The sequence below is a fragment of the Neolamprologus brichardi genome, chromosome 10, assembly GCF_056152115.1.
Source record: "Neolamprologus brichardi isolate AB-2024 chromosome 10, ASM5615211v1, whole genome shotgun sequence".
Taxonomy (NCBI): domain Eukaryota; kingdom Metazoa; phylum Chordata; class Actinopteri; order Cichliformes; family Cichlidae; genus Neolamprologus; species Neolamprologus brichardi.
In genome coordinates this window covers 28,715,491-28,743,076 of record NC_142113.1, presented here as the reverse complement: position 1 = coordinate 28,743,076, position 27,586 = coordinate 28,715,491, and the positions used below count along the sequence as shown (strand labels likewise).

The following is a 27,586-nucleotide window of genomic DNA, read 5'->3' as shown; positions in this document are numbered from 1 at the left end:
AAAAAACAAAAACAAAACAAAAACAGACGAACAGGAAAATGATGTTGTTTGAAAATAATGTTGTTTTGGCTATGTTATTCAGAGAGGGGCCAGGCCCTGTGTCAGCCTTCTCCCCCCCTTTTTTTGTTTTTTCTCACTATATAATCAACTCATAACCCACCAAGTTGACAGGACAACACAGGTACACGTTAAAATTCTTAAGATCATGTTTAATAATTCAAAAAAGGAATTTTATTTCATTCAGTAATCACTTATATTAATCAATCAGAGGAAAACATGTCACAATTTGACTCTTTTAACCACTAAATTTGTTGTTTCATCACTGGTTTGTGATTTACCAGTGTCTGTCTTTTTGAAGTCAAGTTGTTGTCCTGCAACCCAGAGAGTTTAATTGTTAGTAGTGGATAGACTTTATCATTTAACATCAGGTGTATGTTAAGTTTCGCTGCTTTAAACTTGCTGGAAAATCTTCACGTGTTCATGAATGTAAGCTGTTTCTTCATTGCGTGTATGTGCGTTTGTGGGTGGGATATTTTAACTTTTTTCTCAAACAAGGCATTTCTCTAATTGTGTGTGTTTTTAATTTTGTTTCCCAAATTTTGATTTCCCACCTTAAATAACAGCATTCCATGTCTTCAGCCAGGAATTAGAGCTTGCTTGTGAGATTCAGGGACACATGGTGCCAAAAACAATTCAGTGAAAAACTTGCCTGAAAATTTCCAGTGATGGTAACCGATAACTGGAGGAGAAGATGTCCTTTAAGCTTCTTTTTCGGGTGGGGACAAAGTGATAGGTCAACCTGTAAAATTTTGAGCCAGAGCTTGGCCTGTCTGTCGTCCCAATTTTATTAATCTATCCTTTTGCTGCTGTACTCAGGTCTCCTGGTTGAGAGAAATCCACCTGTATTAAGAGACTAAAACATTCATTTACTATTTTTCTTACAACATCCATTTAATTCATCCACCTAGATTTTACTCTCTCTCTTGGTGCATAGTTCACACAGTCAGGCAGTTGCCTTTTATGGGCATGCAAGTTTCCGGTCACTTACCCCCAACAGCTGCGAAGCCGTCTCTCCCATATCAAAACTCAGCCAAACATTAAACATTCACCGTAGTCATTCAAAACTTTATTTGTAATATTATAATCAGCAAAATCAGCGTTTTAATTACAGGCATGTATCATTATTTGCAAATTATACTTATAAAACTCAATAACACGCTAAACAGGAAGTCCTCTGTGGGCTTCACAGCAGCCACCTCATTTGCATGTTCACACACTATCTAAAAATAGCTTGCAGCGCTGCAGCGCGCTGTCGTCACACGCAGCCTCGTTTCACACTCAACTCTCTATGTTATTTTACAAAGACGTCTTATATTTACAATCACTCTCAGGCCTGAAAGTTTTAGCGCCTACACAATTTTGACAAATTTAAGATAACGGGTCCAACCGAAGAAAGTCCAACTTTTTTGTAATCAATTAACCAGTATCAGACTCTAACTGTATCTGGCCTGATCTCTAAAATCCCTAAGTCAATTTACAGTGCCCAAAAAAGCGCAGATAAGGAGACTCTAACTCCTAGCTTGTTCCAGGATGCCCTGTACCCCACAGTCAAGCCAACTGAACTAACCCTGTTCGCCGACAGGTCAAGGTCGCGCGTCCGCGGCCAGGAGGGAGCGTAACCTCCGGGCTATGCGCCTCTTAGTGGACTCTAACCACCGTTCTAACAAAATTTATAATACTTTTAAACAACAGACAACACCCAAAAACAAGAGTATGACTGAGGCAGATGCAACGTTATGGACAATGGAGACTCTAACTCGCAACATGACCAACACAGATGCAATCTTTAGACCAATGGAGACTCTAACTCCCAAACTGACCAATTCCCTATCCATCTACCTGAGACTCTAACTCAGTATTATTACCTTTACCTGAGACTCTAACTCAGTATTTTTACCTTTACCTGAGACTCTAACTCAGTATTTTTACCTTTACCTGAGACTCTAACTCAGTATTTTTACCTTTAAGCTTATTTCAAGTTTCAAAACTCATGAGATTTTCATCACAATCAAAACAGACACTCACCGGCAACTTTTACTGAATAGACATTTAATTTCATCGTCCAATTCAGCACACTTCGGATCAAATCAACAGGCCTGTGCCTACCTCTTTTTTAAAGGCGCCTGTCCACTCAGTTCGATTGCCGGATAATGTCTGCCCGTCTGACCACCTCGGACCGTCCAAGCCTCCAAAACTTCCATCCCAATACCACAGGACGAGCCCCCAAAACTGTTACGGATTCAAGTATTGGGAATGGATACAAGAGGAAAACCAAAATAACAACACTGGTCCGGCCGGGTCAAGTCAAACGATGATTTAATGAACACACGCGTGGGAGATGGACACCATACACAGACAACATCAGATCTCAAAATGGTGGAGCCTTGATCAAACTCTTATAGCCTCTAGTGGCCCCCACCTAATCATCAGAGCCTAAACATTCTTTCTCACACAGCGCCTAAGCTACGACCTTGGCTCCCTGTTTATCTGCTCCTGATGAAATGGGGCAGTATGCTCTGTTCTCTTCTAACCAGACAAATGAGACGATGACTTTCTGTGAACAGTATTTCTTATAACTCAGCAGTATAATGCATCATAAAACAATATCATTCATTCACAATAAATCAACAGTCTAATGTAATGCAAATCAGTTTACCAAATGTAATAATTATCACCTTCTTCTAGTTCAGGAGCATAATGCAAACTGAAACTACATAATAATTCACAATCTTTAATTAGGGGTCTAACATGGCATAAAATAATATCATAATCCCACACCATCCAGGTACGCAAAAATTCACATTAACTACTTAAATCAGACCCATCCAGAACAGAAACTCGTGAATTTCTCCTCAAACAGCGACAGCAATTTAATTTCAAAACGACATAAGTGCTCGACAACTATGCTTTTATTTATTTAATGTTTTTCTGAGTTGGCAACCAGTTGAGGAGAGTCCCCCACTGCAAAGAAACGCAGACTACACAGGCTGACTGAGACTGATTGTTGGAATTTCAGGGCTTATAAATTAGGCGATTATTTGCAGACCTTCTGCAGTCCGTCTGTGAATGTTTGCAGTCAGCCCGAGTTGTCCCACAACTGTTTGGACACAGTTTTCCTTCCACCGAACAACCTGTGAAATCTTTTGAGATCAAAATCTGTCACCCAGATGTTGAGGATGTTGCACGTTCAACTTCTGGGTGACCTGTTGGTCACCTTGATTAATTAAATGCAGTTGCCAGGCAACAGGGCTTTTTTTTTTCTAGTCACAGGTAGGTTGCTGTCCTATTTTTACTCTAGTGTAATTGAGTGTATGGAAGCAGAAATCTTGGGTTGAATATCCACTAGCTACAGTGATAGCCTCATAAAATTGACCTTTGCTCCAAGAGGCAGAGCAAACAACTAGCCAATCACAGTCACCGAGCAACGGTGCTGTCTGTGCTGTCACTGTGTTTTTGATGATTTGTTTTTTAAAGAAATGTCTCTATGCCTGTTACTCGTATTGTCAGGCATACAATGTGTGAGACGTAAATGGTAAATAAACTGCATTTAAATAACAAATTTTATAGTCTCATCAACCACTTAAAGACACCTTCATGCATACAGAGCTTTGCCATCATAAAAATACTCCTAATGGAAGTGAAGGATAAAAATAATAGTAAAAACCTGACACAGTGGATTAGTTATATTTATCTAATCCACACAAAGTGGAGTTTAATGCCATATTACGTGAGCAACCTTGTCAGCGACATTTCGGTTTTTGTAGTATGGTCACAGCAAATAAACCACGAGAGCGACGACAAAATCCTCAAAAGGCAGAGACGTCTTATCCAGTCGGAGCGTAAACATATTAAATGCTGAATTGTTATGTAGACGTATGTGTAATGAAAGGAGAAAGACCCGAAGAAAGCAGCACTCGTCTCCTTCGTCTTTCCCCTTAAACTGATTACATTATAACAGCAGACAATGAAATCTATTCCGTCTTCAGATGTCAGAGAACTAAGTGTGTCCGGCACATCAAAATGTGGACATGTTTATGAGAGTCAGCTAAAGAAATTAGTGTCACTATGGTTCTATTCTGTGACAGGCAGGATCTAAAGCAGCAGTGTTGCCTTATTAGAGACACAGTTGAGTGTGTCATTTTGCTGCCAGTAATTCCTGCTGAGTGCTGGGCTTGGTGCCGAGTGCCTCTATTAAGCCTGATAATTGTGGGAGAATAGACATCGTATTTGTTTTATTTTTCCATTTTTGGTCCAATAAAGGAAAAACACACAGACGGGAAACGATTAAAATAATGGTGCTAGGCTCATAATAAAGTATTCTCTCCTTTGCGTGATGGCTGTTCTCTGTGATAGGGGATCTTTATTGTTACTCAGATGAGAAATAAAAACTTTGTATTGCGTGATCCTTAAGCCGTGGGGTTTTTAAGCCTTATTGTCCTTTATTACTCAAGATGGTTTATTATTTGGGCTGGCGTTCTTTACTGTGAGTGTTTATGTGGGACTCAGAAGCACGTCCAGGGCAAAGACAAACTGGAGATCATTATTATCTGTTTCACTTCACATGTTCTCTGTTTTCCGCACTATAAGGCGCACTTAAAATCCTTTAATTTTCTCAAAAATCGACAGTGTGCCTTATAATCCGGTGCGCCTTATGTATGAATTCTGGTTGTGCTTACTGACCTCAAACCGATTTATGTGGTAAACAGCGCTCAAAAATCTGTCAAAAAAACGTTTTAGTACAACTTTGGTAAGCTACGAAGCCGAACCGCTTGATGGATTGTCAGAGCATTACAGCTACCGTAGTCAGGAGCCTCGCGGAGTAATCTGGGTCCAAAACTCCGTCCGCTTCAGGTCCCAAAGTCAAACGAACACTGCAGCATCACTGTTCAAAAAAGCCTAAATTCTATAATCTTTAATAAAATGATCAGTGTTGCTGCTTTACCAGGTGTAACAATTAAATTTAACATGTAGGCATTGATGAAAACAGAATGCCTTAAATTTAACTGAGTTAAGTTAGCAGGAAGTTAGCTCGCTAGTTTCCGCCTAAACATGATATAGCATGTTTTGACTGAGAGATTTCTGACAAAATGCAAACGTACAGCTCTGCTATCACTTCCAACATAAATGAAGACAGGAAACTAAACAGCAGTGACGTTTTGTAGGGTTACTGAAGTTGGGCTAGCTGCTATATAATGATGGGCTACGTGACCGCTAGCGACACAGCTATATTAGCATATATAGCACTGCGGCATATGAAGCGCCTTGAGGCGACTTTTGTTGTGATTTGGCACTATATAAATAAAACTGAATTGAATTGAATAACATAAACACAGCGAAGCTGGAGGATGAACGCTAACTTCTTTCCACTCGATAAAAGTTAACGTGAGGGTTCCCAATGGTTATGGACAAATGCAATCACATGGCAGGATGCTGTAAACGGACCAAACTTCAGTCAGGAGAACAACTGAGATAATCCATCTACAATACGAGGTTAGTCATTCAAATTTGTAAAATTTGACTTGACTGACTGTTTTGTTTTGCTTAGTGTGCCTTATAATCCGGTGCGCCTTATGGTCCAAAAAATACACATTTATTTATGACCTTACATTTAATTATTTTCTATCATTTATGCACCAAGAGCAACGTTAAATAAAAACTTGAGTAACCAGCCTTTGAATGTGGCATAAGATGTCTAAGAGACTCTTGTATCAAACCAAGCAGCAACCTCCACAGGCTTTAAAATTAAGCAACTGCAATTCCTTTAGCAGCCACTTGGGGCTAGCTGGTGTTGTGGATCTTCTTAAAACTCATGAAATTATGAACTCGGAAAAGTAACGTCAGATTTTGATCCACCTGGAAAGCATCTGATTAGCAGCAGCTTTATTTTTCAGCATGACAATGATTCCAAACACACCATCAATGCAGTGACAGCATGCCTGGATACAAAAAGAAAAAACGCATTTGAACACTAACAGTCATGGACTGCCTTCATCAGAGCCGGGCCTCCTAATTTTAATATGAATAAAGCCATGGGTCTTGGTAATTAGCATCATTGGTTATAAATCCAATGAGCTGTTGATGCATGTCGGATACTTTTCTCTTTGAATGAAGATGCGAGCTCATGACTCATCTGGTCGAGTGAAAAGGAAGTGATGCTGCGGACCTCTCCGTTTCCTCCACTGGCTTTTCAGCAGTCTTTGACATGTACATATGCATCCTCTAATCTGTCATTACTCTTATTTTTGGTGCAAACCCTGCACCGTATCGGTTACGACAGAAACAACACGTTAAACAATAATTCTTGTATATTAATAACTTCATTAATATAGAGACTTTTTTGTGTGAAATGTATACTTTGAAGTCATTATAAGCAGCTGATATTCAGAACAACTGGGGAATAAAAAGCACATTTTCAGATGGTTCGGGAACAAGCTGTAATATACTGAATATTACACTTTTTAAAATAAACCGGTGCTCGGCAATCACACAGGTGAAATCGTTTCTTTGAAGAGTCACAGATAATTTCACATGAGTAGAAATTTCAGATGATTAACTTTTGTAAGAGACTCCTCCTTATTTTCTTCCTGCATGATTACTAAACGACTACAGGAAGGACAATTTACGGGAAAAGAGTCTTTAGTTACTGATGAAAACCGCAGACGCCTTCCTATGAGCTACTCATTAAAATGTAGAAGAAAGAGCACCTCAAAAAACTAAAGAAAAATTACCTTGGACTTCCTATTTTCTTATTTTTCAGTAAGAGATAATAGCCTTGCAGATTCAAACTGTAATGTCAATGTAGCAATCATTATTAGACTGTACTTGTCTCTTAACTGGGGATTGCTTTCAGACACAGTGTGATGTTTGCTGCTTTAATCCATTTTCTGTTGGAAAAAATAAAGTAAAACTTAAAGCTTAATGAGTGGAAAACAAGCACATTTTCCTGATATTTATTTAATCAAAGTTCAGTCCTGATATTTTCTTGTTTTTCTGTTATGGATTAAAATTGTGATGTTTTTTTTTTTTTTTAGCTTAAGGCAAAAGAATACATCTTTTTTAAAAATGTTACCAGGACATCTCCACTGCTTCGATTTTGATCAGTTCTAAATCTCAACTTTATGAACTAAATCCAGAGTTCAATTTTAAAGGGATTTCCATTCCTTTTACACACAAAAGTCAGTTTAGTCATGAGGATAGTCACTCAGACTCTGAAAATCTGATGTATAAATCTGATGTACCCTTGGGGGTACTTCCTCAGGCCTCAAAACAACGCAGCAACCAAACTTTAACCATCTCGTGGATTGTGTCGTGCAGGATTCGTGCAGGCTTAATGTGTGCATGTTTTCAAAAGGCCCATAGATCGGCCTACTGATCTGTCCACCAAAGTTTGTGGAAAATTAGAATTGAAAACTGCAAATAGTGAGAGTTTGCTCGAGAAGAGGAACCTGAAAAAATGAGAATAATATGGAATCCAGCATTATTTAGGCTTGATCCACCCTTCTTCTCACAAGAATTGCTATTTCTCTGAGTATATTGGTCAGATTTTAATGAAACCTAATAACGTGAATACGATTGATGCTGATGTTAAAAAAATATATCCAAACTGCTGCTTAGCTACTTCAAGGACTTCAGTTTAAACTTTTATCTCAGGAGGAGTCGGCAGTGTGAACAGTTCCGTCTCCAGAGGAGGTCAAAGACGACTTGCTTGAGGTTTTAACTTCTTCTTTGTGTTCGTACCGCATTTGATTCAGGAAACACTTTAGGTCCTTTCACTTCATGAAGCGGGCACCCACATGGTGTTGTCCTGCTTTGGTCATTGTATGAGTGGCCTTTGCATCTCCTGCTCTCTCTAAGCCTCATTGATTTGCTCTTCAAAGAAATAAAACATTTCTTTTTTTAGTAAGTTCCCCTTCAGCATTCCTCAGCAGCCTTCCAGCTGATGTGGCACTGCGCTGGATCTCTCAGGCACTACAGATTTTATGCAATGATTAAAAGTGTAAGAAGTAGCATGCAGAGGATTTTTGCAGATTTCCAGGTTTCAGTGGGACATGTTAATGGTCTTCATGGTCTGTTCTCGTCCTCAGAGCATGCAGCTTTTATATTTTTGTGATTTTGCATTTTTACATGCTAGTTTAGCAACATATTCAGAGATTTCCCTTTTACTGGATTATTGGATATCATTTTTCTTCCAGAGAGCAAATCATAAACCTTTGGATCACCTCCATAAAAAGCACCTTTCAGAGTATTCACAGACGGCCCCTTAGTTGGCTCTTTCCCCCCGTGTTTCATTTACACTGCAGTAATGTTCCAACAGCTTTGACAGCATGAATGAGCAACTTTGAGCACCTAAATAAAAACAATTGAAGTAACTGCGTCGGTTGCTGGATTGTAGCTTATTTTCTCACTGAGTATGGTGAATTTTACACTTTCCATCAAAAGAGCTCTTCAAACTTTTCTGAGACTATTAGACTGAAACTATTTAAAATGTTCCTTCAGACAAACGGTTGTATGAATTTTCAGTGCAGTCTATTTACACTTCATTGGTCTTTTTGACACATTGATCTACTCCGGCACAGTATGTGGCGGTAATGCAGAGGAATAGGCAAAATGACACCATATGAATCAGGGGACGGTAAGACTGCAAAACAGTGTTGCATGAATAAGATTTGAGTCATTCTGTTGCTGATTTACTGCTTGGTAAAAGGGTTCTCAGCTCTTTTCCTGCTTTCACTCAATCACCTGAATCACTAGACATAAAGTAAGCAAATGGATTTAATGTGGTACTGACTGTGATATAATTAAAATGCGGCAGGGTTCTGATAATTCAAATTTTTAATGTTGCTGCAGGCAACATCCCAAAAATTTCAGAATTTTAGAAAAGTATCCCCTCCAAAAAGAGGTGTAGAATAATTCCAGTTTAATATAATTCAATCCTGCAATGCCCTGAGCTCCTTTAAAGATCCCTAATTTTTGGGAAATCTTCACCGGTGGAAATTTGACTGTCAAAAACAGGAGTAGTGTCCAAAAAAAGGAAGTGCTAAATGACATTTTTATTACCATGATTCTTCTTTTCTTTCACAGGGGCTCAAGCCAATGGACCACAATGGGCTGTCAGATCCCTACGTCAAGTTGCACCTACTGCCAGGCGCCAGCAAGGTGTGTTTTTGTTTTGTTTTTTTGTCTGTTTCCTTTAAAATAAAGGAAAAAAAATTGCCACAAGTATAGAGTACCCTGACATCACCCATTAGCTTTGGGCCTGCCGTTTTCGGAGCTTGCACCTGCCTTACCCCTGCACTCTCAGGTCATGTGACCAGTTGCTACTACATATACAGCAATCTAAGTTGAAGCTCAGGTGGGACTGAGCATTCTTTATTGGTGCGCCTAGGTTATGGAATCAATTGTCTTTGCACATTAGACACTCACCTACATTCTCCTTTTTTAAAAACTAGTCTTAAAACACACTTGCACTCTCTGACTTTTGACCCAGCATGAGACAATGATCTCACTTGTTTCTGTTGTTTTATTGTGGTTTGTTTCTGCTTTTATTTTATTATTGTTGTTTTTATTCTTCATCATTGAAATGGATTTATTCATTTTTAATTACAGCACTTTGCTTTTAAAGCCCTGTGTAAATACAGTTGGTATGGAACAGGATTTGTCTAAATCTTTGAAAGGGAATGTGAGTTAAGATCTCAAAGAAATTTAACAAATGGTTCTTTTTCTGCATAAAATGTTTGTTTTACAGACGTTTATCAAGAGATCTTTGTTTTTATGAAACTGTTCATTCAAGCATTCAGGATAAAGTGGTATTAGAGCATAAAACTTAACACATAAAGGAACAAAAATATACTCCCTATAAAAAAGTCACAAGTAATTAACAAAGGGATGTAAAATGTTCCCTCTATAAGATAGTCGCACTGCAATACTATATATGAATACTTCTCAAAATGCAAATCCCTCTAGGTCACAATTTAACATTTGCAAACACACAAAGGAAGAGATAACACGAGCAAGCAGAGGAAGTTGTGATGAGAAAGAATAAAAAGAGATTAACAATGACCACTCTCTGCATTTCAAGAATTACAGAAACAGATTTTTTTTACACTCTAAGCCGATCACGCTTTTACACGAGCTTTGATGGGTCAGCAGTGTTCCCTACTGCACATACAGTCTGTCCTGAGGCATTCTTGTGGTTTTCTCAGACCCACAAGAAAAGGAGACGAGGTCTAATAATCTATTTCATGATTCATGGAGCACCGCAGTGTGGATATGTCAGCGCAAGGCTTCATCAGTGTAAACATTAACTGACTGACCTAACGTACCCGCTTGCCAGTGACGTGCTCTGCTTTTAAAGCTCTTGCTGATCTGCTCAGAGTCGCGGAAGCACTCGTACAGGCGTAAGATTTAAGTTTTAAACTGTTGCAGAAAAGCTGTTGGAGCTCTCACAGTTTGCAGAAAAAATGATCTCAAACCCATACATATAAATTAAAGACGGAAATGTTTCAACATATGAAATGACTCACCGGTTGTTTGTGAGAGCCGGTGACTTCTTTAACTCTCTTGCACCTCACAGTCGTCCTTGAGGGTGACGTAATCCTTTCATTAAAACCATCAAATCTTATATAGATCCTGTGAATACGTACATTCTACAAAAGCAGCTTAATGAAAGCCAAAGCTGTGATTATCCAGCTATCTGACTCCCATCTTCCTTTCTTACAATACCTTTTCAAACTCATCTCTGTTGAAATGACCTTTGTAATTGGCTCTGCTCTTGCTGCGTAACTTCAGCTTTGATTTCACTCTGCTGTTACGTTTGTAGTTATGTCTGTGTGAAAGAAGGAACAATGTGAACTTGGATGAAGCTCATGACCTGGTCCTTTGGGGGATTTTGCAGAAGTTTAAGGCCATCAGATCTGTGTCTCAGTCCTTGACACAATGTCAAAAACTATTTTGGTTCTGGCTTCTGCTCAGGAGGTAGAGCAGGTCATCTACTAATCATAAGGTTTGTCGCTTGATCTCTGGCTGCTCCAGTCTGCATGCCAAAGTATCCTTGGATATGTGATAGGTGAACAGTGGGAATGTTAAATATAAAAGTGCTTAGGAATGGGGAAGTTGTAAAAAAGAACTGTGAGGGCTCCAGTAGAGTAGAAAATAAAGGTGCAGTCCATTTTGTGGGTACTGGAATTTGTCACTGTTGCCGCTTGTCCCCAATCCTGTTTGTGATATGCAGGAACTCCAATTACTTTCCACTTTGGGGTGAGAGTCAGCACCTCCAACTCTGGGGCTATGGTCCACTGCAGGAGAGCAGTGGATGCTTGCTCTGTGTTGGGTGGGAGGTTTCTGGATGATGGATGTAGAAGCTGAAATGAGTTTCCTTTGTAGAGCTGCTGGTGTCAGCCTTTGAGGCATCTCGAGGTCCACTTGGGTGCAAATGACGTAGGTTTTAGTATCACAGTGAGGCAGACAATGAGATATTAGCTTACACTTCGCCAATAACGCATGCACCCTTCAGGTGGAGTTCAAGCAGATTTCAAAGAGCTGTAAAGCAAATAAATACTCATTCAATTCAATTCAATTTATTTATACAGCGCCAAATCACAACATCAGTCGCCTCAAGATGCTTTATATTGTAAGGTAGACCCTACAATAGTACATCCATCCATGCTGTGTGCAGCTGTCTGTATCTGCAAGTATAAGCATCACTTTGGGACATATAGTGAGGTGCTCACAGTCATCAAAAGGAGTAAGCTGAGGAGGTTTATGCTTTTGATCTGGATGCCTCATGGGCACTTCCTCTTGGAGGTTTTCTGGGTTGGCCCCACTGGGGGGAGACCCCAAAGTGAGCCCAGGCGTTTCTGGCCCATTGGGATCTGCCAGGAAGAACTGGACAACATAAAATATCTGGTTAGCATGCTGCTAACGTGATCATACTTTAGACAAGCAGGTGAATAGATGGGTGGTTTATGGATGGAGTTATATGAAAAAAGTCATAAATAGCCATGTAGCTATTGTACCACCAATAGTTAGAGGAACACTACTTAACTATTGTTTCCATCAGGTGTTGATTTCTTGGGAAAATTCTGTACTTTCTGATATTTAAAGTACCATGAAAGACGAAAACACAACTGTATTGAGTTTGCTCCAGTAACAATGAGAAACTGTAAACGATGAACCGACTTCTCATCTTCCTCCTATAATGGTCAAAAAATAATCAAAACCTAAACACATGAAAAAGCATCTTAGGGCTTAAACACATAAGATTCAGTGGCACCAGGGTAAGGGCATGTTGTGAACTCCTATATCCGGCTGTTGGTGGACATTTTTGACAAGTTACTTTTGAACTTGTCTTGGGAGCTTTTCGGGCTCAGTTTTCATCAGTGTAAGCTTTGTTTTGTCAGCTTCAGCATTAGTTGAGCTCTGCTGTGCTTTGAGTTGATTTCTAAAGTTGATTTATAGTTCAGACTTTGTGCTTTCCACTTTGTGTTACACAGCACGATTTATTGAAGTGTGCAGGAGCTACTTTAGTGTCGCATCATATGGCCTCCTGCAGTTTGCAGACTGTCAGAGAAGTTTGTATCTTAATGAGAGTTAATTATAGTCACTGAGGTTTTCTTTGGAAAGGACCACACTGACAGATAATTTAAATTCTGTTACAGACATGTTGTAGGCATTTTACCAGAAGATAAGAAAGAACTTTTTGTTTCCAAATGTTGATTCATACTTCAATGTTGCAATGAAAAGATTACTTATAGCAAGATCTCACCTAAATGCTGCATCAACTTTTATATTATCCTACATCTTACAAACTATCTGGGATATATAGATCAGTGATAAGCACATTTGGAAGTCTAAGAAGTAAAGCCAAAGCAGCAGTTACTAATTATTCTCTTCAGTGGTGGCCAGTTCAGTGACTTTTTTCCTGTCATTTTGAATAAAGCTTTGGCCATTTAGTGTCAGAAAGGAGGGTGTGCTCATTGGCTAATGACTTGTGATTGACAAGTTGTTAGCCAATCAACATTCAGTGTCCCAGATACACCCTTTACTCAATATCTCCTGTTTCAAAACCTCAATGAAGCTTTATTACGGTACTTCACTAACCAATGACATCATAATAACTAAGTCCATGTTTTACAACAGGGACTGTTGTGGAAGGCCATGCACATGCACAGGGTCCTCCACAACAGTCCCAGTTTTCCATGCAGCCTCTTAGGGAAAATTAATTACCCATCCCTGTTTTATAGTGTGCATGACGTGTGCATTGTCAGGTTTGACATTTTTTTTAAACTCATCTTATGTTATTTTCTATTATTAGACACGAGTCAGAATTCCTGACTTGCATTGCTGAAAAAGAAGAGATTGCACTTATACTTATTATTTATTTATTTTTCATTTACTCTTTTACGTGAGTAAATGAAAAATAAATGATATGAGGCAGTGAGCTACACTGTGGTCATTAATCATCTCTATCAGCACAGGATTGTTTCAGCATATCATATCAATAGTGGAGAAGCACGAAATGCTTTCAGCATCCTAAAATGCAAATGTTAGCTTAATGTAACATGTATGCTAAACATGTCTGAATTTCCACTGAAGGCTACTGTACACAGAGGAGAGAACAGCTCTGCTTTTCTATTTGCTTATGAAATTTTTCATTATGAAAGCGTAAAGGACTATTTTGTCTTGTTTGTCAGAGCTCAGGAGAGTCATGCCTACAGGGGTGTCAGCGCCTCTGAAACTGGATTTGTGAAATTTTGGAGGAGTCTCTAAATTACTGACAATGCGCTGTCTTTTTTTCCACGCACTACTTTTCTGCATCTTCCTTTTGTATTGATAATGAATACAATTAGGTTGTTATCAGTGTATGATTCATGCATGAGGGTGATTCATCACTAATTTACTAATTCTGTTTTTGCCAAGCTTGGTTTTCCTTCTCGACCTTTTGTGAAACCGAAAATAAAACACCGGTAGTTAACTAATGTACGAACCACAACATTCAAAACAAAGGTGTGCTGCATTTTACACAGGAGGGTGCATTAGCAAACTGCTCTCTCTATAGGAGCAATAATGGTAGTACTATTATTTCAGAAGTAATTAGCCTTTCTCTCCTCACGCTCCACAGAGGCAACAGCAGCTACTTTGTGTTTCTTGTTATTATTTGTATTCACATTAATAGAGATTGCAAAAATTCAGCACTAAATCTAGCACACTAAAAAGAGTGTGTCTGTTTTTTCTGGCTACAAATAAGGGAAAAATGGAGAGGATCGTTAAAGCTATGCTATAGAGTATTTTCTATACCCCGTGCCAACATGCACAGATGGCAACTTGTCATCAACAGCAACTGATTTAAGTTGAAAGTGTCACATCAAGGAGTAGCCGTTACTGATAAACACCTGAGAATGTAGTTCAATCATGATCTGACACGGTCAGAAATTGCATTGTCGCTGCATTCAGATTGGTCCAACTCGTTTAAAGCAAAGACGGGCCCAACAGATCAGAGACTTCTTCAGTAACTAGATAAGGGCAGAGCCGAAACTACTTTTTACCACGTTTTCGATACAGACACATTTTAAAATAATGCTAACTATATTATGCACTTTGAATAAAACATGAATACCTTTTAAATTGTTCAGTGAGGATTACAAAATATGGTTATCATACAAGCATGTATAATGCCTGCTTAAGTGATAAGACTAAGTGACTTGTAAAATGGACTATTACCATTCAGAGATCTGACACAATGTAAATAAAAATAAATTAATACAAAAATAATCAATTTCTTCCAGTAGTTATCCCAAAATATGAAAACAAAAGTCACGTTTTCATTATAAAAATTCCTATTATACTTTTGGCTGTAATCTGACTGTAATAATTTGAGTGTAATAAAATAATAACTACATACTGAGATAATAGCAAGAAAATAAAATTACATGTCTCTCTGCCTAATTACATTTTACAATGAAAAGCTTCATCAGTGTGACAATGTTGCACATTGGGATTAAGTAATAGCAGTTTTTCATATTCATATTCACCATACGGTAACCATAAGTGTACAGTAGGCTGTTATTTTAGTTGATAATATTGCCTTAAGGCTGCACAAAGGCTACTAATTGAGAAAACTAACTTGATTAATTAAATTAATTAATTAAATTGCTTATGATTTGCCCATGAATCTAATAATTTTAATGCTAAATACCCATAGTAGACCTACAGGCATTAGAAAATTGAAGGTTTATAATTGTCACCAGGATTAATTCGTTGGCTACCACATGATTTTGTGATATAGATATTTAACCAAAGACCAAAGTGTTGGAAGGACAGATGTCCCGAGATCTAAGGACTGGTCTGCAGAGCCAGTACCTGCAACCCTGTTGCCTTCACACTATGATTTAACACACCGCCTGAACACCAAGAGCCATACTGTTGGGATATTCTGAATTTAAACTCTTAATAAAACACTCTAACTAAAATGAGTCTGCTATCATATCAGCCATGCATGTGTATGCCATCTCAGCTACGACACTTTGTCCACTGTGTGCTCAGATAGTGTGCAGTCTGCACAAACATAGTGTTTTCCATCTCTTCATAACAAACCCGAATCAATAACTGACTGCTCCTGTGTGACGATAGCGAGGCGATGGTGTTGAACTAAATTAATTAATGCTTTAATTCTTGTGATGAGAATCTCAAATATGCCAATCGAGCGAGAGAGAACCCAGAGGCTTGAAGACTGCAGTGAAACAGTAGCTTAGTAATCGTCACACAACACATGGAAGACTTGCATAAAACAAATCAACAGTCTGCCTGCTGCTTGTTTAAATTGGAAAGTTCCTCCCCTTTAATCGTTTGAGTTAAAGAAGAACTGTGCCAACTGTGGATGTCATCTGTGATCATATCCATCCAGCAGATTTCATCCAGAGAAAGATCTCTCAACAACTAGTGACCAGATTGCCGTGTGTATTCATCGCACCCTGGAGTCGATTCAAGTGATTTGAAGCTTTGAAGCAAATTCAGTGTTCTTTACAGAAATGCTTCTGTTTGGTCTCAGCAGCCGCTTGTGTGCTCTTCGTTCTGCAGAGACAAACAAGAGTTTAGAAATATCATGTACGCAAACGGTGGTTTAGAATTGCTCCTGCAGAAGAAAACAACATGTACTAATGTCAGATATGAGTAATCACTTTCAGTATTCCAAGTGGCTGCATTAAAAATGTATGTATTGCCATCGTTAAGTACAGGTAGAAGGTCTCAGTACTCATTAACAAAAAAAATCTAACTTGAATTGAAATTAAAATTAATACTTTAACAATTCTGTTTTGCAGTGTTAGTCAGTGAGTGACTGGCTGCTCCCATATGGAACGATGCCACCTTATCCCATAATCCAGCCAATAATGCTATATGCGCAGCCAATCAACGTCAGTGACAGGCTATAACAGCATCCTTATGTGCCGACACCGGTGTTTTAGCTAGCAAAGCGGCGTGGCCGATGTGGAGTGAAGCCACGTTAATGACAACGTGTACAACCATTGGAGATGTGAGCAGGACAGACGGAACAACTGACGGAAAAAGTGTGAACTTTATACCAGTTTTTAAATTGTGTTGATAGGCCACGTAAAACCAGAGTTGTGATAAAAAAAAAAAATGCAATGTTTGGTTTTCTTCCTGAATACTGTCGTTGTTTATATTTACTGCAGGAAGAAACGGTTAAATCTGCGTTTTATAAGAAAAAAGGCTCAAAAGCCTGTGAGCAAAAACGTTTTCTTTCCTATTCGTCCAAAAAAGTACCATGTCGACCAATCAAAAAATGATATGGCAACGTGGCATCTAGTTGTTAAGAAACGGCGGAAGTTTTAGGAGTGATGGCGGTGTTTTGAGATGTGAGAGATTTGCGACGTTTAGCGCAAATCTTGTGTAGTTAGTGTGTAGTGTAGTCAATAGTTTTGTTGTGTGTGTCAGAACAATGAGGCGACTGCTGAATGTTACAGGTGTTACAGGAGTGATACATCTCCTGTTGTCAGGCCTGCAGGTATCAGGCTGTTATTTTTTGAAATTATTTTTTGGAGTGGCACAAATAATTTGTGTGGCATCAGATTTGATGCAGAACAGCTGATTGTTCTGTAAATAGTTTGAAATATTTGTTTAAAAAAAACGCCTTGGCTGCATTTTTAGGTAAACAGCTGCAAAAAACTTTATTGTTTGCATAACTCAGTTACTTTTTTGAAGAAGTAAGTATAAAATTAATTGCCCAACATTGGTCATTATATCCTGTATTTTGCAGACAGAGAGTTACAGACTCTCTCCCAGACCACAGACTCATAATACAAGTCAGAGCTTTATAAAAAGAAAAGAAAAGAAAGAAAGTTGTGTTTTCAAAACTGGAGTTCAAGTTATTTTTACTTCCAATAGTGTTAACATACTACACAGGTCATGAACAAGATTTCTTTTATATTTTCATTGTAATTGGGCTAAAGCAGTTAATTAAAAGTAGTCTAACATAAATGCTGTAATTTGATTATTTTAATAAACCATGTAACTTGGATGGATTCGACCCTGCCGTGACCACAGTGCACACGTCTGATGTCGCTCACAGTGGTCCAAGGGATCGCTCAGGGAGTTTGTGTGTTCGCTCAGACACGTGAAAAATTAGAGGGAACATTGGGACAAGCAGGCATGAGAATACAGGGCTGTTGGAAAGCTCCTAAGCAAGTGATCCAACATTTTGAGTTTCTTATGTTTTGATTTGATTTTGTATTATGGGTTATATTCTTAATCTCTTGTTGTGCTTGGATTATTATTATTATTCTTAGTCTATGTTTCAGTTAAGGGTTTTGTTCATGTACCCTCATGTTTAGTATAGCTTTAGTCCTGTGTCAAGTCTGCGTCTGCGTTTCTTGTTTCCTGTTTTATTGTGAAGGTCCATGTCTCATGTGAGTGTATTCTGTTTTGCTTGGGTCTCCCTCCTGTTTCCTATTCCCTGATTACGCCTCAGTGTATTTAAGCCCCGTGTTTCTCTGTGTCAGTGTTGCGTCGTACCCTCAGATTTGCCTGTGTGTTCCAGTTATAGCTTTCACGGTTTGGTTTCTGTTTCATACCAGCAATAAAGCTGAGGTTTTTGAGTTTGCCATTTTGTCTCCACGAGTCCTGCATTTGGGTCCTCATCCCTGCCTACCCGCACACAGAGCCCTGACAAATCCCAGTGGAAAAGGGTTACATGGAGAGGAAGGTCAGACAGTCCTGAACTCCATGGATCTCCTGAAGGGCCCAGACTGTCTCAGCACAACATTGAAGCTCTGATCTTTCAAGTTGACACCAAAATGCTTCATATCTTTAAAGAAAGTATTAAAGAGAAAGATAATGAGCTGCTTAGTTAGTTAGAAATAAACTGTGGACTATTATAATAAGCTGAACTTATTTGTGCCCAGTTATTTATAAATCAATACCGATTATCCATTGCCTACTCCTACAAGTTTGTGTAATCAAAGCAAACATCTGTCATGCTACTCTTATCAAACATCTTAAACTATGTTTTAAAAAATCAGATACTCAAATGTCCTTGAGTTGTTCCTCCTTTTAAGGCAGACTTTGTCTGTCTTTGTACTGCTGATTCAGAAAATGTAACTGGGAATTGGTTTGAATAACTTCAAATCTAATTTTTTTTTCTTGCTTTTGTCTTGCCGCCACATACTTTGAACAAATTTATGCCACCTCCATGTATCGCAGTGTTAGGAGGTTATGTTTATTTCACGTATTTCTGTGAAACCGGGCGTTTTCTGCTCTGTTACATTTATTCAGACTGGAGAGCGCAAAGTTAACATGAGTTGAAATAAAATGGAATTTTATTTCGTAACACACTACCCACTTATGCACCACTTCAGCCTTCACTTCTTTACTTTTAGACCCGCTACATTAAGGGTTCACTACTTCCTGCTCAAGTACTGAATATTGGCACTGTAAGAATCATCCAATCAGAGGGCTATTTCTGGGGAGACTGGACTGTTTTTGCCCCGCCTGCCAAACTGTTTCTACTAGTATTTCTTCAGATGCTGACAGAGGTCAAGATGGTTACTTCTTATTATGTAAAACACTGAAAACACTGGCTTTGGATCACTCTGCATGCCATCTGCTGCTCCTACTGTCTATCAACCTTGGCCCTGCTGATGAAGCGGTGTGCTACATTTTCTGTGAATTAATGGAGTTTTTAGCCTTTAAATGTGCTTTCTGAAGACTAGGCAAATATCTTTAGGGTCTGACAAAGGATCTGCTCTCATAGTGTCATACTGTCTTGTATCATTTTCCACTTGGAGTTTATGTAAGGGGTTTTCCATTGTTTATATGTTCTGCCAAGGGCATCAGCGCTAATGCCAACTATCCAACTCCTTTCATGTTAGTCGCATACATTTATATAAATATGTCATGGATTATTTGACTGCAACGTCAAAAACTCTCCATGAGGGCATGCTGCCTCGTGGATTTGTCTCCTGTCTCATCAGGCAGCCTCACAGATCCCTCTGCATTTTTGTGCCAGTAAAGCAAGATGCTGTCACCTTCTCCCTCCTCAAAGATTCGCTGCAATCATTCTGAAAGAAATCATTAGGCTCATTCTAAGAACCTCATTAGGACCCACACAAAGAGGTCAAGTCTGCTTGCGCTCTAATCAGAAGTGAAGTTTCATGCTCTGCTATAAAGCCAGATCACCTCCGATGAGACTCACGGAGGTTATTATGACCGTAATCAGACACAATAAAATGCCGTAATTATTCCAAATTAAACCTGTCAAGTCCAGAGACGGACTGAATGGTGTAAACTGACGTTGGTGACGCTTTGACAGCCCGCAGTGTTAAAAATAAAGTAGTGTGGCTGATAAGATAATAATAATAATAATAAAATTTGATGATTGGATTATTTTAATTATGATGATGATGATGGAAGAGTTAGAGAAATAAAAACAACAAGCACACCGCAAACTTTTAAAGAGAAAGATTTGTATTTCTTATATGTTCATTTTGTTTTTTAAAGATATTCAATAATTGGTTTTTAAATTTTAAATCTCTATACAGTACTTTCTATATGATGACAAAGGCTTTTTGTTGATTTGCTGACCTTGAAGACCTTGGTGGATATAAGCCAAATTTTAATGGATTGTTTACACGACCCCATTCTACACCCCTGCAAAGTTTTATCATAATTTATTGAAAACATTTCGTGTTTTGAATGATTGTCTGCGTTTTTGAGCTACTGTATTGTGTTTACAGACAGAATGACACACACACACACACACACACACACACACACACACACACACACAGGCTATCAAAAACATAACCTCCGTGGCAATTTAATTTCCTCGTAGGAACCGATTCCAACCTGATGTCTCAGATGGTTTTGTTACAGAAAACCGTCCTTGGAAACTGTTAAAACGTTGTACAGAAATTTTAAATGAAAATATAAATATCTGGCAGGTGCATGAACCATCTGTCCATCACCGTTTACCCCGGATTATCTTCACTCGTTATGTAGAAAGTGAAGAAAGGAAAAAATAAGCTTTTTATCTAGCACAAATGTATTGTAGCTAGCTACAGTATGTACTTGTAAATTTGCTATAAAGAGCCAATGTGTTCTTATAATGGATGTCACATTACATGCACCGGCCATGGCAATATTGACCAGCAACATATTTTCATTTGCGTTACAGGTTCACATTCACTTGTTGTGAATGGTCAGCTCTAAAACCTGCTTAGTTTTAGATGAGGGAAGGTGCTCAGTTAGGGTCAAGAAAAGATTATAGTTTTGGTTTAGACTCGTGGAAAAATGTTTCTAGATTTATACGCAGCCTTGTGAAAAAATAACTAAATCCCATGAGTCGATTTCACTTTAGGTAGCAGTAGAAGTAGAAGAAGTAGAAGTAAATTGGAGGAATCATTTTTATTACTTTTTGAGGAAACTTCCCACTCGTCTTGCCATTGCTTCGGTTCTTTGAAGTTTGCGGGCAATCATTTTTTCACAGCTCTCTTAAAGTCCCTGATCAGTCACTTTTTGACTTTGACTCGGCTTTCGCAGCATCTTGATTCTTCTTTTTCAGCCATGATTGGCTACTGTGCTTAGGATTATTTCCCTGTACCATGATTTTATGTACGTTTTAGAGGATAGCTAGCCTGACATTTGACCCTAGAGTACTTTGGTATGCAGAGGAGTTCACTGCAAGGTGCACAGGTCATGTGACTGCAAAACAGGCTTGAATCATCATCTCTGTGCTGACAATTAAAATTAGATATATGCTGTGTTTGGTTTTGATCTTTGATCTCATCTGTCCAAAGGACATGGTTGAATAAATCCTGCTGCCATATTCTTTTTAGAGAGAAGCTTTCTCCTTGAAACCTTTCCAGATAAACTGTATTTCTTCAGTCTTTTTCTAGTTGCTGTGAAGTTTAGCATCATGCTAACTAAGCTCTGTAGAGTTTGGGATGTGCCGTAGCTCTTGGGGGTTTTTTGCAGCTTCTCTGAGATAAGTATGCTGGGATGTTCAGTCCTGGGAACATTGTGTTGACACATACCTGATTGCACCAGATCACCAAACTACCCAAACTGCAGCATTTAAAGAGGTGCTGACAATCAGTCAATCAAGTGCACTTGACTAGAAGCACATGGCTGCTACTTACTGTCTTCGTTCCTAAAGAAGCAGGAAGGATGCACTTAGTTTTTCACAGGACTGAAAAGTCCTTTAGTTATTTTTACAGCGAGAAAGAATAAAATCAAAAATATCCGTCCTCCCATAACACCCCCAGCATAACTATGGTCCTTTAACAATTACATTTTACTTTCAACAGAAAAAGATCTATAGGTAAGTTTAGCATCATGTTATAAGACCTTGTCCCAAAAAATGGTAAATGGCCTGTATTTGTATAGCGCTTTACTAGTCCCTAAGGACCCCAAAGCGCTTTACACAATCATCCACCCATTCACACACTGGTGATGGCAAGCTACATTGTAGCCACAGCCACCATGGGGCGCACTGACAGAGGCGAGGCTGTCGGACACTGGCGCCACCTCTCTGCCCACCACCAGTAGGCAACGGGTGAAGTGTCTTGCCCAAGGACACAATGCCCGAGTCCAAGCCGGGGCTCGAACCGGCAACCTTCCGATTACAAAGCGAACTCCCAACTCTTGAGCCCAGTCGCCCTGAATGACAAGGAACAAAAAGGAACAAAAGGAAGCAAAGCCACTTCTGTCTCTTCTTCTTTGATTTTAGACCATCCTTTTCTAAATAAGTGGAATTCCTCTTTAAATTTAATGGTGTAGAAAATGTGCATCATTATGCCATTATTGTGTTTAGTTGTTTGGTTCCACTGAGTATTAGCATATTCACTGCTGGGCATAAAGCGGTATAAATAAGACAATGTCAGTGAGCTTTTCTCAGCTTGAATAGTTTTATAGAAAAATAACAGATGTCAGAGTTTTAAACAAGCAATTTTTGGGCGCCGATTACTGACCTGTGTTAAAAGTGCAGCTCGACAGGCCTCTGCGTTTGCCTTGTTACTTCTCTCTCTGCCTCATTCAGGTGTGCAGGCTTTTTAAACAAAACCTAGTTAAAGTATAGCTTATCAATCTATACATCCATGCAAAAACGCTGGAATAATCAGCTATGGAGCAAAGCCTTTTTAGCCTCTACAGTGGAAATGTTTGCAACACCAGTTGCTGATTTGTAGCACCGCCCTCCATCTGTGAGCAGGTGGTGGCGGTGAATTATTTCCCCATTAATGCACGCTGATCACACGTGTGGAATAGAAAGCTCCAGCTCGTCTGCAAATGGACTCATTATCTATTTAATTCACTGCTTTCTTTCATCGCTGTGGATAAAGCCAGCAGCAGCACTCTAACTCCAAGTTTTCTTTCTTTATTACAGGGATCTGAACCAGTCAAACCTTTAATTAAATCACACCCTCAGATCTAGCTGCTTCCCTGTGTTTTAACAACATGCCTGCTCACAAGTCAGTGTATATGACTGCATTGAAATTCAGCTGACCACTTCCTCTGCTCTTCACATCCTGTCAACAATCCACTTAGTAACTCCCATGAGAAGCTTGTAGAAAAGTCAAGGTGCCCCACCAAAAACACCTTGACTTTCACATAATGCATGAGGAGCTGTTATCACTCATTCCCATATTTATGTGTATATCATGTACGTTTTCTGCTCCTGTTGGAGCTATTTGTTCTTATTTTTTATTATTTTGAAATTAGTTAAAGTTTGTTGTTAGTTTACTTATATTTTGGGGTTTATTTACAAGTTATTTGTTGGTTAATATTTTGTTTCAAAGTTTGTTTGATGTTACTTTGTTAAATTAGTCAGGAAGAGCTGTAGGGCCATTTTGTTTTCTATAAATAAAGCGACTGGTATAGGACCAGCATGCACTGGGGTGGGCCTATGGTTTTTTACCAGAGCAGGAGAAGCAGCAGGAGGTAACAAAAAAAAAAAAGGATCTTGTTATTGCTTGCCAAACTGGATAAATAAACCATCAAAACGCAACTTTCAAGTTTGGACAATGGACTTCTTTTGCCTGCGTACAAAATAATATCTCAGTGCAGCAGTGGCCTGTGGACTTTTAATTGTGGGATGTTTGATTTGTCAAACAAAAGGAATTGCCACTACAGCTCCTATACTGGAAAATAGTTTTGAAATTTACCATTGTAAGGTATGCACAGTATCTGCACACCTTATATACAAATACTGTATATATATATACAAACACCTCTGTGTGTCCCTGGGTTGCGCTGGCATGTAGAGTCTTTATATACAGTTGTGGTAAGAAGTTTGCACACACGGGCATGAAAATTAGATTGGAGTTTCTCTAATCCACACTCGTTCAAAAACGTACATATGCCCTCAAACATATACATATACTCACTTTAGTCTTTTAATGAGTGGTGCTGAAGGTTATATAATACCATTCAACTTGCCAAGGCCAAGGCCTGTTAACATCTCATTAGTATTCATGATACATTGCAACATAAAGAGCATTTATTTGACAGCCCTCATTGGATTTAACTCAGAACAACAGGAAACTCCAAGAAACTCAGAAAATCTAAGAAGGAGAATTGTAGGAGCCATTTAACATGAAAATATATTTTCTAGTCAGAACGTAGGATAAAGCTGAATATATGTGATTAACAAGCTTGTGTCACGGCCAAGCGGCTGAACACAAGGAAATGGACTCGGATGCGGACACCACTCAGGTACGCAGGAACTGTGAGCAAAGTTAACTTTATTACAGAATTCAAAGAGCAAGACTAAACACATCTACTATGAACTAAGAAAGGCAAGACAGAATATTTAATACGTTACGGGAGGCAGAATTAGCATTGCCTCGCTGAAACAAAAACAACTTAACTCCTTGAAGGGATAAATACTGTAAGCGGGCACTCAGCCGCAATAACGCAATACTACTTCTTCTTTCACGAAGATACTAACAACAGAAATATGCTGTTAGCCTACGGGCAGAATTCAGGCGCTTTAAAGTCACACACAGAGAGACACCAGAAACTGACGGACTGAACTATCCAAACTAAAAGTGGAATGCTGAGTTATCACTGGGTTACCAGGGGAGTGGGGTCCGTGAGGGAGTCTTGGGGCTGTCGTGGACCGGAGGGGGGAACCCGACACCGGGTAACATCCGGAGCAGGAACCGTGAGATGAAGGCAGGGAAAAGAGATCTTACAGTCATTGGATGCAGGCGAAAACAAAGCGTGGAAGGGGGGGGTAGTGGTCCGCGTGCGAGAACAGGTGAGTCCAGGAAGAAGCTCCGTTTATCTGGTGCGAGCTGACCAGCAGATAAACCGCAGCTGTGACAGTAGGAAGCACTGACGTCCAGGAGATAGTGATTTAGTAGATGTTCTGGCGGGGAGTGCATGAGAACGCTGGTCATAAAAAGCCCGCAACCTGATTACTCGCAGTGGAGGTGATGACAAGGAGGCGCAGCGGCTCTGCCCCGAGGTGGAATCACCAGCACGTGGGGCGGAGCCGCACTAACCCGGACCATGACAGCGTGTTACCCTGTGAGTGCAGTTTCCCTCTATTCTCACTCAGATTCAGCATTTTGTCATCATGTCCAAATTCAAAAGACCAAGATAGTGAAAGGTGATGTCACAGTGACTACGCCCATCTTTGATATACAGTCTGTGTGCTGTACTGGTAATCAGTTAGCATTTTTGTTGCCATGCAACAGTAGTGGAAAATTACGAGGACAGAACAAATAACCTTTGCTGAATTTGATTTGAAGACTTTTGAATTATGCAGTATATTTTTAACCATCAGTATCCACGTTCCCACAATCTGCCTGATTCCACTCATTTGTTCGGCATCCGGTGCACTACTCTAATGCTTCAGAGACATTTTATCCAATAAGATCAAAAATCTGGAACAACAGGAAGAAGGGAGGAAATACATGAATAATTAATGAAAACCATGAAAGCTTTCAAATTAAATTAAACGAGTTTATTAAAACGATTTTTTATAAAACATGTTCCTATCAGGCTTACAAAAATAATTTTGAACAGTCACTGTGTGTGTGTGTGTGTGTGTTTGTGTGTATATATATATATATATATATATATATATATATATATATATTTTTTTTTTTTTATATATATATATATATATATATATAAAATTATTTTTATATATATATATATATATATATATATATATATTAAAAATATATATATATATATATATATATATATATATATATATATATATATACACACACATAGTGTGTGTGTGCCTATTCAACAGCCATTCTCGGGGGAAACAACCGCTGATTGAGGGAGAAACAATCAGCGAGAGCCTTGTTATGTGGAACCCTGCCATCAGACTTGCAAATAATCACAGCAGCTAATTGATTAAATTCAACAAACTCACATGTCCTCACACATGGCACAGGGTCTCCATCCTCATCATGTCAGCGGCGTGCTCCCAGGATTTCCCCAAACAATATTCCGCCGACAAAGCCGCGTCACTTGTCACAGCGATTTTCATCACCTTGCTAACTTGCAATCGATGAAGTGACAACGTGTACGTCTGATGGCTGCTCCAATAAACAGCGATGCAGATCTTACTAAACAAGCTCCTGTCTGACGTTTGGACTCATGTCTCATACACCCAGTGGAAGGAGCAACGGCTGATTTGTACTTGAAGTACTTTGATCACAGATTTACATCTTTTAATCAGCCATTTACATGTGTCACCTTTAGCAGCACATGTCTGTACACACTTATTTTAGGTCTGTTTTGTTCCTCACCACCTCCTGAGGGAAATGTCTGACCGCGTCTGTCTGCCGCTTGGCATTAACCAGGTAGAGTGCAGTACATTTTTAAGGCTTTTTCACTGAATTGGAGCCAAAAACATTGTTACGAGAGCAGTGAAAGAAAACTAAAAGGGTCAAGTTGTGTGCCAGAAAATGTGCTTTTGTCAAACTCAGGATGAAACTTTTTAAAGAAAGCATTCAGATCTATTCATCAAACTCAAAAATATATTCTGCTTTAATGTCTTCAGCTGAAGCTACTTGTCAGACTCTGTGAAAAAGCAGAAAATGCTTTTATTCAAAGCTTTAAAAAACTTTGAAAGTTTTGCTTGTTGAGACCTGTATGTAAAGCCGGTGCTATAAACAGTTTTTAAGATGGTCAAAGCTAAAACACACTGGGTGCAGCCACTCAAAGTTTTTAGATTTTAGAAATTTGGAAGTAGACGAGGCTCCGAAGGCAAGAACAACTGCCAAGAAAACTGACCTGACCGTTGCACCGAGCTTCCTCCTAGAAGAGGTGTTAGTAACTACACTTATCCAGACACGATTCTTTTATCCAAGTGTACAAAAAACAAGATCAGCTTAGAGCCCAAAGAATTGAAGAGAGCCATTGGGAGACACTGCAGCCAAGATCAGTTCAGTTCACTTCAATTCTATTTATACAGCGCCAAATTACAACAACAGTCGCCTCAAGGTGCTTTATATTGTAAGGTAGACCCTACAGTAATACATACAGAGAAAAAACCCAACAATCATATGACCCCTTATGAGCAAGCACATTGGTGACAGTGGGAAGGAAAAACTCCCTTTTAACAGGAAGAAACCTCCGGCAGAACCAGGCTCAGGGAGGGGCGGGGCCATCTGCTGCGACCGGTTGGGGTGAGAGAAGGAAGACTGAAGGATAAAACACATGCTGTGGAAGAGAGACAGACATTAATAACAAGTATGATTCAAGGTGAATATGCTGTAACCCTTCTGCAGGTGAAGGCTAATCTTGTTGCCTCTGGCCCACTCAAGCGAGGCTTACAGGATAAACATGTGTGGAAAGCTTCGCAACAAAGAAAGCACTGAGGCCACCTCACTAAAAGACTATCAGGAGTAGCATAATATGTGTTAATGCTTCATCAGTTTCAGCTTGCAGCAAATAATCATTGATGGGGTGGCTGTAGCTCAGGTGGTAGAGCAGGTCATCTACTAATTGGAAGGTTGGTGGTTTGATCCCTGTCTGCTCCAGTCTG

General features: G+C 39.2%; 1 protein-coding gene across 2 annotated transcripts in view; it reads left to right on the top strand.

Moving 5' to 3' along the window:
* The window catches only part of doc2b (double C2-like domains, beta), a 196,405-nt gene that overhangs the window by 123,804 nt on the left and 45,015 nt on the right, over positions 1-27,586 (top strand). For both annotated transcript variants that reach the window (XM_087847499.1, XM_035905333.2), the window contains one exon: positions 9,142-9,216. In XM_087847499.1, coding sequence (XP_087703625.1) covers positions 9,142-9,216 — 75 coding nt within the window. The remainder of the gene's footprint in view (positions 1-9,141; positions 9,217-27,586) is intronic.